This window comes from Cucurbita maxima, unplaced genomic scaffold, assembly GCF_002738345.1.
Source record: "Cucurbita maxima cultivar Rimu unplaced genomic scaffold, Cmax_1.0 Cma_Scf00009, whole genome shotgun sequence".
Taxonomy (NCBI): domain Eukaryota; kingdom Viridiplantae; phylum Streptophyta; class Magnoliopsida; order Cucurbitales; family Cucurbitaceae; genus Cucurbita; species Cucurbita maxima.
This window is the reverse complement of record NW_019272025.1, coordinates 3328503-3342071: the sequence shown is the minus strand read 5'-3', so window position 1 is coordinate 3342071 and position 13569 is coordinate 3328503. Positions and strand designations below refer to the sequence as shown.

Genomic DNA, 13569 nt, shown 5'->3' with positions numbered 1-13569 from the left:
TCAAGGCTGGTTTACTTTACACATAGTAGTGGTTTATCATGTTACCTACTCATGTAGTCCCTCATCCTCGCTCGAGACTGGTTTTGAGCCTCAACCCATTTGTACACACAATAGGAGTCCTTAGCTTGAGCTAACTACCCATATAGTCCTTAGTCTCTTTTTTAGTCTCTTTTTTAGAGTGGTTTAATGGGATCACATCGTTAGCCTTGTCTCGATCCTGCACTCAACAGTAACTCAAGTGGCTTTGAAGTTTTGTTAGCCTTCCTTAATCATATTTAGATATTATGGTAGTTTACTATGTTTTTAGGGGTGTTTAGGCAGTTTAAATCTCATCCCTTGTTCTCCCCCGATAACCTATAATCCTGCTCCGAAAAGGGAAAAAAGAAAAAAAAGTTCAAATCTTAGTAATGTAAGGTTCAACCCTTTATTTCAATTTATAACAAGCTCAAGATCATTATAGCAACAGGACCAACCCAATGCCCAAATAGAAACACTAATTTTTAAAGCCATTTCCAGTTCCAGGAAACGCAAACAAGGCACAAAAATCAGCAAACAAAGGGAGCATTGACGTGACAATCACTGCAGTAGAGGCCAGGTCTCTGAGTGAAACCTTGGCGTTTCAGCATTTTCCGAGCCGTCAAAACAAGCTCCTGGTTGGTAATTGGCCCATCAGATTCCTTAAGTATGGTCTGAATGGCATTGCTAAGAGCTCCATAAGCGGCAGCAGCATTTCCAGAAGGCGTGGCATCAGCGGAAGTTTGGTCAGTCTGGCAGCCACTGATGAGGATCCCACCATCTGGAAGTGTCCGCTTGGATGATCCAGCATACGCCTCTGTTTTACAGCCCACTTCAGTTTTCAACGCAGGTTTCACATACTCTTCATCCTTCTCATCCAATTTTTGTTTCAGAAATTCTTGAGCCAAATTGCCAACCATTCCAAACAACCCTTCTCCTCCAGAGTGTCCCTTGTCACCACCACCACCACCACCCCGGAGTTTGTCCATGATCACCTTCATAAACTTCTTCACCTTGGGGCTTGAATCTTCCCCAAATAAATCGAAAAGGGTCGGCCTCAATTTCCCCACATCAATGTCATCCTTCCCAGTTTTTTGCTTCAGAATGTCTATAAGAGTGGGGAGCGGTAACGATCTACTCTTCACATTGACTCGCTCCCCATGTGAAAGCTCCACCTCTCTGTCTTGCCATTCGTCCTCGTTCGTCGGACGATCATCGCGATGGTGATGGAATGCCGAGGGAACATGAATCCCTCGTGATTCCAAAGCACCTTCAACGCTTTGATGCATAAAGTTCCTGAAACCAAAGTGGGAGCTATTTCCTTGTCCTTGTTCATGGCATTTGGTGTTGGTGCTCTCTCCTATTTGCTCCTCCGCAGCGTCAATAAGACCACCACTGTGGCAAGAATCCGATACGATTGTTAATCGGCATCCCTGCGGAACCTGATCTACCAACTCCCTGAAATCGTCATCTGTTCGCACAAGAAAATGGAAGGAAATTGAAGCATTACCCTAATCAGATTCCAAAAATCGGGAAAATTAGGGCAAAACGTATAGATAGAACAGAGAGGAGAAATGGCGGACCAGTGATGAGGTTCATATCGCAGGGAGCAATGCACTCGTCGTAGCCGGTGTCGTCATCCTCGCCGGTCTCGGCAGGGAGACGAGTGCCGTGGCCGCTGTAGTGGACGAAGAGAAAGTCGCCTGGATCGGCGGATCTGACGAGACGGGAAAGGGCAGAGCGGATATTCTTGCCGGTGGGTTGGGTGTATGAGTCGTCGGTATCAATGAGGATGTTGATGTCGTCGTCGGAGAAGCCGTAACGGTTGATCAGACACTGATGCATCCGGTTGACGTCGTTGATGCATCCTTTGAGCTCTGCCTTAGTTCCTGGGTAATTGCATCCGATCAACACCGCCATTTTTCCCATTCTTACAATTCTATTACAAAACTTTTCTTTCACGATTAGATTATTATTTTTTTTTTTTTATTGAATTAGTTCATTTATTTATATTTTTGTTTTTAATAAAAATAGAATGCTAGTACTTAAAAATCAATAAAAATTGTTAGAGAATAAATAATAATAATTGTAAAATTAAATAAAAATAAAATATTTGCTTTAAATTAACACAAAAACCCAACTCAAATAAATTCTAAAAGTAAAGAGATATATTCCTTGATAAGAAAAATAAAAAATGGAAACAGTGATTGGATTGATGATGAAATAGAATCTGGGTCTCGAAGTTTAGTTCTCCACCTTAAAATTATATTGAATCTGACGACTCTACTTATATCTTTCGATCATCGAAATTCATAATCCAACTAAATTGTAGGATGGGACCATCAAGTTTGTGACTTTGGAAGTTTTGGACTTATGGGTGCATTTAACCAACATGGAAATGCGGCCACTTGACGCTACTTCCTCTTAATTGGTATTAAAATTATGCGACGAACAAGGCCACATTCCACCTTCTTATGCAACTATTTAATTAATTCAACCTTTAAGCTTTTTTAATTTTGGTCATTTATAATTTACAAACTAAACTTCTTGACTAAGAAAACAAAAATAAAAGTAAAACTATTGAAGAACACATAAAACAAACGCTTTGCCATGTCTTTATTCATTTCTATTTTGGAGTAATCGACATAGAATGCACCACACCGACCGACACTTGAAATGAAAATGGGAAACCCAGAAGCTTCCTGTTCCTCACCAGACATGGCGGCCGCCCGCCGTCGTGTGGCTTGTTCTTGTTCTGGTTATTGTTCTTGTACGAACAAGAAATCAAGATGCTTTAAACTCCTTTTCCAAAGCGTCATCAAGCCAATACAGAGACTCTTCCATCAATTCAGGGCTTAATCTGAACATCAAAACGCAAAACTCCATTTGATTCAAAGCGCCATCGCCATCCAAGTCCCCTTCCCTCATCATGCTCACAAGCTCCTCCTCTCCCATATCCCACAAACCCAAAAGGGAAGAGTTTCTCCTAAGGCTCTCTAAAGTGATCACGCCCTTCTCTTTGTCCATCAGCATCTGAAACCCATTACAGAGCTCGTTTATCAGCCCTTCTCCTCCCAATTTCTCCGCCATTACCGGCAGCAGATCGTGGAAACCACCACCACCTCCACCTCCACCACCACCCTTTCTCGCCATTTAAACTCAATTAAACAGAGCAGAGAGGTTTGAATTGTGAAATTGGGTGCAGAGGAAATGCCATTTATAAGATGAAAAGAAGAAAATACGGAGAAATTGGGATATGGGATTTAGAGAGATGCGATCGGTTCAGCATATGACAGCGCAGCGACAGAAAAGACTCTCTCTCTCTCTCTCTCTCTCTCTCTGGTTGCCCAACCGGACTGCCATTGGCAATTGCACCTCGCCTTCGTAGAACCTTTGACAAGGCTATTCTTGTCATTTTCATTCCATGCATGGATGGGCCTGTTGGTCAACCCCATCCATTTTCAATAAGGGAACGTCACCCCGGTTAAGAATGGTTGGGAGGGGGTCCCACGTTGATACTTTTTGGAGAAATCCAAAGCAAAACTACTAAGAGTTTTGCTCAAAGTGGACGATATTATATTATTGTAGAGATCTATGATTCCTAACCTCACATAAATTTCATAAGTTCACGACCTTTACAACAACTAACCATGGTTGAGTATAATCAAAGGAGAGAGAGAGGGTTTGGATTAAGATTAACATTTTGGAAGTTGCTAAGAGCGTTCCTTGAGGATTCAAGGAATGAAATCATGGATTTATTAAGTAAGAGAGAAGGAATGAATGAAGGGATGAGAAGACAAAGAAATTGAATAATAAATTTGGAGATGTTCAGATGTGTGGGAACACGTCTTATTTGAATGGATTATTGAGAAGAATGGTGTTGCCATATTGCCCGACTTTGTGTACTTCACATGCTGGAGGCTCCGCTTTTGGTGCTGTCTGTAGGCTGACACGTCTGTGTTCATTTTGGATAGGGAAAGTGCAGGTACAACAACAGGATCTGTGCAGTTCACATGTTTTCACAAGGAAAAATAAAAAAAAAGAGGTCCAAAGATGAGGAATTCAACTCGGTGGAAGCTGTTTATACATCAAAGATGTGTTTTTTTTTACTGTTGCTTTCATTCTAAGAAACCCAAAGATAATTTCTCATGTATCTGCATAGTATCTTCTTAAATTCGGGTCTAAGAAGCTGGAATAGTCTAAGCCTACCGTTAACAAATATGATTTTTTTTTTTTAGATTTTTCCTTTCAGACTCTCTCTCAAGTTTTTAAAACGTGTTTGCTTAGATATTGTCTTCTTTGACTTTTTTCTTATGGTTTTGTTTTAGAACGCGTCTATTTGGGAGAAGTTTCTACACCCTTGTAAAAAATGATATCAAAGTCAGACACGGGCAATGTTCCAGCTCACTGGGTCTCAAAGAGGGTGGATTGTGAAATCCCACAAAGAGAGAAGTGAGTGTCAGCGAGAACGCTAGGCCCCGAAAAAGGTGAATTGTGAGATCCCATATTCGTTGGAGAGGAGAACAAAACATTGTTTATAAGGGTGTGTCTTCCTAACTGACCATTTTAAATACCTTGAGTGAAAGTTCAAAAGAAAAAACTTAAAGAGAGCAATATCGATTCTCAAACTATCTTTTTCTATTCATAAGGGTCCGAAGAGAGCGATGTTTATTAAAAAAAAACATCCTCAACAAACCCAAGACTGAGTCAAGAGGGGGCAAAACTAGAGAAAGTGTTATTGTGGGCCTGAAGAATCATTTATTGGTGTTTATGGAAACATTGATTGATATTGATTTTTGAAGACGGCAGTGCCAAAGACTTGTTCTCACCGTGTTTAAGGTGCCTGCATTTTCTTCTCCTAACAGTCTCTATTACTTGCCGCTCTCACTTTTCTGCTGCTATAAATGAAATCAAGTAAGGCAACTAATTTAGTCTTCATATTTTTACATCTTCTCTGTCTAAACTAACATAATTTGGTAAGAACATAACTCTCTAAGGTTGTTCATGGAGACAGGTAAAGTGTTCAAGGAACTTCCCTTGATCTCAGAATAAAACAATACTCTCTAAAGACATGCTTAGCGAGGCTCAAGTAAGCTATAATCATTACTTACAATTTCTTGCTTAAACTCGGAAGAAGAGGTTGCAATAGAAGTAGAAGGAGTGGACCTCTTATCAAGGAAAGCCGGCTGCTTAGGATTGGGAAGAGAAGCAGGATCACTGCCAGAGCTCAGCATAAACACTGCATTTGACATGGTGGGGCGGTCCTTGGGGTCTTCTTGCACACACAGCAACCCCACAGCCACACATTTAACAGCTTCACTTGGACTGCACCTTTCACGCACCGTCGCCTCGACTATCTCCATTGCTCTGTGTTCTCTCCACAACTTCCATACCTGCGTACACCCAGTTCAAACTAAAGTAAAAGGAGTTTTGGTAAGAACCAACTTTGTTGAAGAAGAATTGTTCTCACATATCCAAGAAGGTTCAGTGCTTCGTTGGACTGGTAGAACCCTGTGTTCTTTCTCCCACTGACAATCTCCAACACAACTATACCAAAACTGAACACGTCTGATTTCACTGAGAATGATCCATCCAATGCATATTCTGGTGGCATGTACCCGCTGCAATATCCAACAAGAACAATTCACAACTTGAATAGAGATTTGAATATGAGTACAAGGATAGAGATTTACATACAAGGTTCCAACAACTCTGTTGGTGATTCCCTCTATTTGATTGCCATCAAAGATTCTTGCTAAACCAAAGTCTGAGATTTTAGGATTCATTTCTGCATCCAACAGAATATTGCTTGTTTTCATATCTCTGTGGATAATCCTCAACCTTGAATCTTCATGCAAATAAACTAGTCCTCGAGCAATGCCCATGATGATATTAAAACGCATCTTCCAGTTCATCAATAAACATTGCGTTCGATCTACCAATAGAGAAGAAAATGTCAAGATCAGAACTTTTACTTTAATTATCAAGGTAAGGTAAAGGTGAGAAACTTGCCAAATATAAAGAAGTCTAAGCTTTTGTTGGGCATATATTCATAGATCAATAGTTTTTCTACTCCTGCAACACAATAGCCTAAAAGTCGGACGAGGTTTCGATGCTGAAGTTTTGCGATGAGAATCGCCTCATTCTTGAACTCATCCATGCCTTGAGCGGAACCCTGCGACAGTCTCTTTATTGCAACTTCCAGTCCTCCTGGGAAAAGTCCCTGATATACATGAACTGTTAGTTGTGTATAAACCAAGTTAACTGTTGAGAGCTTTTATGCAAACCTTGTAAACTGTCCCAAATCCTCCTCGTCCAATTTTGTTTGCTTCAGAGAAGTTGTCTGTAGCATTGAGTATGGTTTCCAAACCCAAAATGGGTACTTCTATGGCTTTTCTATCATCTTCTCCAAACATCCCGGAACCCGTGAAGTCTCTGATACGCTTCTCACTTTCGTACAGGTGAGAAGCTTCCTGATTTCTCCAAAAGCTTCCTATTTTCTCTGTGTATAAAAGAAAAAACCGTCCATCTTAGGCGGTGTTACCGCCTGAGTAACAGCTCATGCCCACCATTAGTAGATATTGTACTCTTTGTCTTTTGGATTTTCCCTCAAAGTTTTAAAATGCGTTGTTTACTAGGGAGAGGTTTCCACATCCTTATAACCAATGCTTTGTTCCCCTCTCCAATCGATGTGGGATCTCACAAGCCACTCTCTTGGGTGCCTAACATCCTCGCTGGCACACTGCCTGGTGTTTGGCTCTGATACCATTTGTAACAATCCAAGTCCACCCTTCTGGCCTGTCCCTTAAGATTTTAAAACACGTTTGCTAGGGAGAGACTTTCACACCCTTATAAGCAATGCTTCATTCTCCTTTCCAATCGATGTGGGATCTCACAATCCACTCCCTTGGGAGCCCAGTGTCCTCACTAGCACACCGCCCAATGTCTGGCTCGATACCATTTGTAACAGTCCAAGTCCACCGCTAGCATATATTGTCCTCTTTGGACTTTCATTTTTAGCTTTCCCCTCAAGGTTTCAAAACGCGTCGGCTAGGAAGAAGTTTTCACACCCTTATAAAGAATGTTTCGTTTCCCTCTCCAACTAGCGTGGGATCTCATAATCCACACCCTTGGAAACTCAGCGTCCAAATCCACCGCTAGCATATTTGTCCTTTTTGGGCTTCTCCTCAATGTTTTAAAACGCGTCTGCTATAGACAAGTTTCTACACTTTTATAAATAATGCTTTATTTCCCTCTTCAACTGATGTGAAATCTCACAACATCACTTCCCATCAAACTTTCTAAAAAAACAAGGTTCAAATTTGTTACCTTTTTTATCTTGTACCTTCCTTCTTTTGTAGTAAATATACAGAACCAAGCAGGAAAGAACAATCAACCCAGCAATAGTCACTGGGACAATGATGCCAACTCTGATGTTTCTCTGCTTTCCACGTGGCTGATCCAAACCATTCTCTACAGGAACATTAACTGCAATATTCAGGGACAATTCCTCTCAGTTTAATAAGAAGCTTTGTTTTGAAACCGAAAGCTTGAACTCAGAGTATAATCTATTTAGTTATGTCAATACTTCAACGACTACCAATGTAGCCTCAATCACATACTAATAACAACCTGATGGCACTCCTATCTGCAGTTGACTTGAATTTATGCATTGAATTACCTGTTGATTCAAGGCATCCCATGCCAGTCCACTCTAAAGGAGAATTGCACAAGCATCTATTTGTATTTGTTCCATCTGTTGTTGATTTGCATGTTGAATTCAGCCATTTGGTGCAATCTCTTGACGAATTGCAGATTGGTTCATGTGGTTTCTCCCATTGAATATCAATTTCATTGAATTCAGAGTAACAGCCTCTGCTTACATCGAATGTTGACGAGCGATCCAGTTTCAGAAGCTTTTGAATTGCATCTATATCATTTCCTCTGCAGATAGACCCGTTTAATGCAATGGTAAAAGTTCTTAGTTGTGGGTTCATGTGGGTGACGTTGTAGTCATCTTGTGCCGTGTGAAAGAGGAGCTGACCAACGGAAGTGTTGCAGCTAAAGTTACGATATAAAGGATCACCGCAGTTCAATTCTGGTCTCAGACTCAAAGGATAAGGCACGATGTTGCTGCCACATGGTTCACAATCGAGCTCTGTCAATTCTAAAGGAAACATAGAAACAGAGCAAAGTAGATTAGAAAGATTCTTGTCGTTCATAGTTGGATAAGACTAAACATAGATGAATTGGGAGTGAAAATACCAATGTCCGAACGTTTGATACTAATGTGAACGTCGTCACCACCATCTGCATATTCCCAAATGTTTTCGAGGTCATCCTCCCAAATGATGCACACAATTTTGGCTCTGCTGTCTTCTATTTCAGCATACGCCTCACATGTACAAGATTCAAGGCACTTACTTTTGCATTCCCCAGTATTTGCTTTCACAATATTAGACGTTCTTTTCACCTTCATATTTAATTTCATAAACTCTCGAGTTTCACCCACTTCTTTGCTGCAAATTTCTGATTTTCTCTTGCACCCATGCGAGTAATCACCAGAACCCCACTCATACTTGGAGTTGGGCTCAAACCCAGGCAAGCACCTGCAAGTATGATTAGTGTCACTCCGACAGCTAGCGAAGGTCCCACAAGCTGATAGCACACTACATTTGTTTTCCGGTTCCGACCAGATGACATCCCACTTCCCACTCGCTCTATTTCTAGCAAGGAACTGTACCTTCCCACTGAAATCCATAACTGCTCTTGTGTAGTTGTAATCCAAGTCTTGATTTTGAAAACGAACGGTATAGTTGGTGGCCTTCAAATCACTGACACTAATCTTTGACAGTAAGTCCATGGCTTCAGCAATATTTCCATCAGTCTCGGTTGAGAAATTTTGCCATAGTTCCTTGCTGACCCAATACCGCGAACCACTTTTCTCGATGACGAAGCGGTCTTCTATATCCTTGAGAAACGTAAAATTCCCAGGCGAGGGGTCGTCTGAAGCTTTCCAAGAAGTCAACTTCAAGTCGTCGGTCATGTTCATGCCCGGAAGAAATGTATCGGTTGGATTTTGGAAGCTTTGCCACAGAGTTGTGCTGTTGACGCCTAATTGCTTGAGAACTAAATTCCCAGAACCCATCAGCTCCATTGTTGAATTGTGTGATTTCTCGAGGGCGGTGGACCATAAAGAAGTGCCGTTTGATGCCAATACCTCGAGATTGCCATCTTTGATAGCAAAAACTCCATTCTTGTCGGACAGTGGTTGGTCTCTGTTAGCAACCCACACAACGATCCGCGGTTTGGAATTATGAAACCATATACCAACGTATCTTGTGGCTTCTGAGGCTCCCTCTGGAGTGAAGAATCCAAGTTCAAATCTTCCTCCATCAGAGACTTGAGAGTCTTCATTCCTGTCTCTTAATATGTTGAAATTATCTGCGGAGGATGGAAGTAATAATAAGAACAAGATGCATAATTTGAAGATCATGGCCGCTACTCCTCTCATTTTCCATTACATAACAGAGCACTTAGATAGCATCTTCTCCTTCCCATCAGCTGCTTAGCTTCCATGTCTTTTCTTATTGAAAATTAAGCAGTAATACCCTTATCTTTGTCGTTCAGTGCAGACTCGCATAGCCACCGTATACTCCACTTTCGTTTAAATCTGTCGGTAGCATAAAAAATCTCCAAAGCTACAAGAAAGACGAGACTACAACCGCTACTTGCTCAATAGTACATCACCTTCCTCCTTGTCTTGACTTTCCTAGTTACCAAGTCTTTCTTCAAATCCTTGCTAGAAGGACAAAAGAAAAGATTCTTTGTAATTCGACTCAGACGAGTATAAATATTAGGTATATTGTTTATATTATATGTTGAGAATTATTGAGAAGAGTTCGTTTGAGGGGAGGATTATTAAGGGAGTCTCTATGGTGTGTCTTGTTCGAGAGGAAGAATTGTTAAGAATTATTGAGAACTATCGAGAGGATAGGAAGCCTCCCATTAAGATATGATATTTGGAGATATATTTTAATAATTAATTAGAAGCATATCTTTTAGGTTAGATTTAGATTTGATTAACCGTATGAAGATTATACTTCCGATCCCAATTCTATTTCTCATTCTTAACACCTACCGTGAAAACAAAAGGCAAAGCCACGAGAAATAGGATGACTACCGGGTCAGGTAAGCTAAAATCATCGTTTACATTTTCTTGCATAAACTCCAAAGAGGTTGTTGTAGAAGAAGTAGAAGGAGTTGAACTCTTATCAAGGAAAGCTGGCTGTTTAGGAATTGGAAGAGAAGCAGGATCACTGCCGGAGCTGAGCATAAAGGCCACATTTGACATGGTGGGGCGATCGCTGGGGTCTTCTTGTACACACAGCAATCCCACAGCCACACATTTAACAACTTCACTTGGATTGTAGCTTTCTCGCATGGCTACCTCTGCTATTTCCGTTGCTCTCTTTCCACTCCACAACTTCCATACCTGCGTACACCACCACCCAACAAACATCCAGTTCAAACTAAAGTAAAAGGAGTTTTGGATAGAAGCAACTTTATTGAAGAAGACTTATTCTGACATATCCAAGAAGATTCAGTGCTTCTACCGACTGGTAGAACCCTGTGTTCCTTATCCCACTAACAATCTCCAGCACAACTATACCAAAACTGAACACGTCTGAGAATGATCCATCCATCGCATATTCTGGGTACATGTAGCCGCTGCAATATACAACAACTGAAACATCAATTTGAATGTGACTACAAGGATAGATATCAATTGAACTAAGTTCCAACAACTCTCTTGGCAAACAGAGATGATATTAAACCGCATCTCCCAATTCACCAGCAAACATAGGGTTCGATCTACCAAAGAGAAGGAGTTTGGAAGCTTAGCTTCAAGTGTAATCATCAAGGTAATTAGGCAGAGGTGAGAGACGTGCCAAATATAAAAAAATCTAAGCTTTTGTTGGGCATATATTCATAGACCAAAATTTTTTCATCTCCTGCAACACAATTGCCCAAAAGTCTAACGAGGTTTCGATGCTGAAGTTTTGCGATGAGAATCGCTTCATTGTTAAACTCATATAAGCCTTGAGCGGAACCTTGGGACAGTCTTTTTATTGCAATTTCCAGAAACTGTTAGTTGTTTATAAACCAAGTTAATTGCTGGAAAACTGTTATGCAAACCTTGTAAACTGTCCCAAATCCTCCTCGTCCAATTTTGTTTGCTTCAGAGAAGTTGTCTGTAGCATTGAGTATGGTTTCCAAATCGAAAACGGGTACTTCTATGGCTTTTCTATCATCTTCTCCAAACATCCCGGAACCCATGAAGTCTCTGATACGCACCTCTCACTTTCGTACAAGTGGGTCATTACCAGATGTCCCCCAAGACTTGTTGTTTGCTCCTCTAGTATTAAGAAAAATAACCAGTCGGTGGATGACCCAGTACATCACATTACATCAAAACTAAGAAAGAAGTGCAAATTTATGTTACCTTGTGTTTTCTACCTTCCCTCTTCTATTGTAAATATACAACACTAAGTAAGAAATGACAATCAACCCAGCAATGGTCACTGGGACGACGATACCAACTCGTATATTTCTCTTCTTTGGATCTGGCTTGTTCAAACCATTCTCTACTAGTACATTGACTGCAATGATTATGAACAAAGAGTCTTAGTTTAATGATAAAGTTAAAAAAAAAAAACTTTGTAGGTTTTAGATTTTTACCTGGAAGACCACGGCAGTCGGTACCAGTCCAGTTAAAAGAAGAATTGCACAAGCACCTGTTTTTTCCGTCTGTTGATGAGTTGCATAATGAATTCTGCCAATTGGTGCAATCCTTTTGTGAATTGCAGATTGGCTCTAATGCCAATTGATGCACCCATGCGAGTAATCACCAGAACCCCACTCATCCTTGGACGTGGGCTCAAACCCAGGCAAGCACCTGCAAGTATGTTTATTGTCACTCCGACAGCTAGCGAAGGTCCCACAAGCTGATACCACTCTACATTTGTTTTTCGGCTCCGACCAGATGACATCCCACTTCCCACTCACTCTGTTTCTAGCAAGGTACTGTACCTTCCCACTGAAATCCATAACTGCTCTTGTGTAGTTGTAATCCAAGTCTTGATTTTGCAAACGAACGGTGTAGTTGGTGGCCTTCAAATCACTGACACTAATCTTTGACAATAAGTTCATGGCTTCAGCAATATTTCCATCAGTCTCGGTTGAGAAATTTTGCCATAGTTCCTTGTTGACCCAATACTGCGAACCATGTTTCTCGATTATGAACTGGCCACCCGTATCCTTGAGAAACCTGAAACTCCCAGGCGAGGGGTCGTCTGAAGCTTTCCAAGAAGTCAACTTCAAGTCGTCGGCCACCCCACATTTACCGCATTCATGCATCATTAAATTGATTGACAAGCATGTCGTCGACGGACGACTAGCCAAGTCAATCTCTGCATTCCAGCTGATAATGCTTGAAAGTGTCCTGGACGTTGCTGCTGTAATTGATGTCTCAAGTTCATTAAGCTTTTTTAATTTGATTTCTACTTTGGACCAAAGAGTTAAGCAGATTGTGCTTCCCAAATAGATGCAATCATTGTCTAGAAATTTTTGCGTCCAAGATGGCGCTCTGGGTACTACATCGTCTTAGTACATAAATAACCAACCACTATGTTTGAGGTTTTCTTTCTCTCAGGACCAAAATCAAGTAGTCTCATCCATTCTTTTCTGCTTTAATGTAAGTTAAAGACATCCTAGGGATACGTTTCACGGTTATGCTTTTTTAAGGCGTGTTGTCCATGGCCATATGTTCATGACATGCCAAAATCCTTAGCTTGTATCACTTTATTACTTTCCTTTACTACTTTCATGATGTATAGTTTCTTTATTGTATTTTCTACGTTTATGACCGTTCGGCAAAATCATGTCTACGCCTAGTAGACATGAAATACTCCAGAATCTACTATAAAGGAATGCGACCAGTCGTCAACTCCTCCCACCTAAATTTTGTATGACCGTTCGGCGAAATCACGTTTTGAGTTACTAGACTTGAATCGCCTCAAAATGCACAATAGGGGGATGCGACTGGTTGTCGAATTCTCCCTACCTAAAAAATTATATGTTATTTAAGCCCTTGTGTTGCATTTTGTTTGTAGTCATACAACATTGTTTTCATCTCTCTCTTAATCTTGCTTTCAAAATCTCTCTACCTCGTTTTTCAAAACGGGGCAAAGGCTTGAGCATACATTGCTCGGTCGTAGTCGACACAATTCTTAGTTGGCTTGACTCACTCTGTGCTAAGATTGAGTGTCATACAATCGGATGAATTTAAACATCTATCGTTGTGAAATGAATTTAACAATTTAAGACCTGCTTAGTTATCCTCACCCCCATAGTCCACGTCAAACTCATTAATTCTGAGATTATCACCATAATCCTGGAAAGCATTGAAATAAAGATACAATCAACTTCAACTATACAAAATTACCTCTACTTGCAGTCCCTACATTGTGAAATCAGCTCAACTATGGGTGA

General features: G+C 40.8%; 3 protein-coding genes and 1 pseudogene across 9 annotated transcripts; all 4 read right to left on the bottom strand.

Annotated features, from left to right (window-relative positions):
* Window positions 1-399: 399 nt before the first annotated feature.
* Window positions 400-1984, bottom strand: LOC111484094 (metacaspase-4-like). Its single transcript, XM_023130543.1, has 2 exons — window positions 1599-1984; window positions 400-1486 (listed from the first exon to the last, which is right to left on the bottom strand). Exons 1-2 carry the CDS (start codon window positions 1942-1944, stop codon window positions 546-548), a joined length of 1287 nt encoding a protein of 428 aa, XP_022986311.1. The 5' UTR covers window positions 1945-1984; the 3' UTR covers window positions 400-545.
* A 623-nt stretch (window positions 1985-2607) lies between these two features.
* LOC111484150 (calcium-binding protein PBP1-like) lies at window positions 2608-3592 on the bottom strand. The gene has a single exon (XM_023130635.1). The coding sequence runs from the start codon at window positions 3166-3168 to the stop codon at window positions 2800-2802; it is 369 nt and encodes a 122-aa protein (XP_022986403.1). The 5' UTR covers window positions 3169-3592; the 3' UTR covers window positions 2608-2799.
* Window positions 3593-3683: 91 nt separating this feature from the next.
* On the bottom strand, window positions 3684-9627 carry LOC111484057 (G-type lectin S-receptor-like serine/threonine-protein kinase At4g03230). Of its 7 annotated transcripts, none has more exons than XM_023130469.1 (9): window positions 8281-9627; window positions 7697-8182; window positions 7345-7503; window positions 6303-6517; window positions 6028-6238; window positions 5713-5950; window positions 5486-5636; window positions 5127-5408; window positions 3684-4015 (listed from the first exon to the last, which is right to left on the bottom strand). In XM_023130469.1, the coding sequence occupies exons 1-9, from the start codon at window positions 9527-9529 to the stop codon at window positions 3977-3979; spliced, it is 3030 nt and encodes a 1009-aa protein (XP_022986237.1). In that variant the 5' UTR covers window positions 9530-9627; the 3' UTR covers window positions 3684-3976. The 7 variants fall into 7 exon arrangements, with proteins under 7 accessions (XP_022986237.1, XP_022986243.1, XP_022986241.1 ...); XM_023130475.1 differs by having other exon boundaries at window positions 7345-7488; XM_023130473.1 differs by lacking the exon at window positions 3684-4015 and adding an exon at window positions 4716-4913.
* Window positions 9628-9693: 66 nt separating this feature from the next.
* LOC111484016 lies at window positions 9694-13360 on the bottom strand (annotated as a pseudogene).
* Window positions 13361-13569: the final 209 nt, after the last annotated feature.

What these genes read in the sequence shown, in the direction of transcription:
- LOC111484094 (XM_023130543.1), bottom strand. Translation starts at nt 1,944, where the DNA reads ATGGGAAAAATGGCGGTGTTGATCGGATGCAATTACCCAGGAACTAAG. An exon ending in CGATATGAACCTCATCACTG is followed by an intron (nt 1,487 to 1,598) that starts GTCCGCCATTTC and finishes TTGTGCGAACAG; the next exon opens with ATGACGATTTCAGGGAGTTG.
- LOC111484057 (XM_023130469.1), bottom strand. Translation starts at nt 9,529, where the DNA reads ATGAGAGGAGTAGCGGCCATGATCTTCAAATTATGCATCTTGTTCTTA. An exon ending in GGGATGCCTTGAATCAACAG is followed by an intron (nt 7,504 to 7,696) that starts GTAATTCAATGC and finishes TGAATATTGCAG; the next exon opens with TTAATGTTCCTGTAGAGAAT. An exon ending in GATTTGGGACAGTTTACAAG is followed by an intron (nt 6,239 to 6,302) that starts GTTTGCATAAAA and finishes CATGTATATCAG; the next exon opens with GGACTTTTCCCAGGAGGACT.
- LOC111484150 (XM_023130635.1), bottom strand. Translation starts at nt 3,168, where the DNA reads ATGGCGAGAAAGGGTGGTGGTGGAGGTGGAGGTGGTGGTGGTTTCCAC.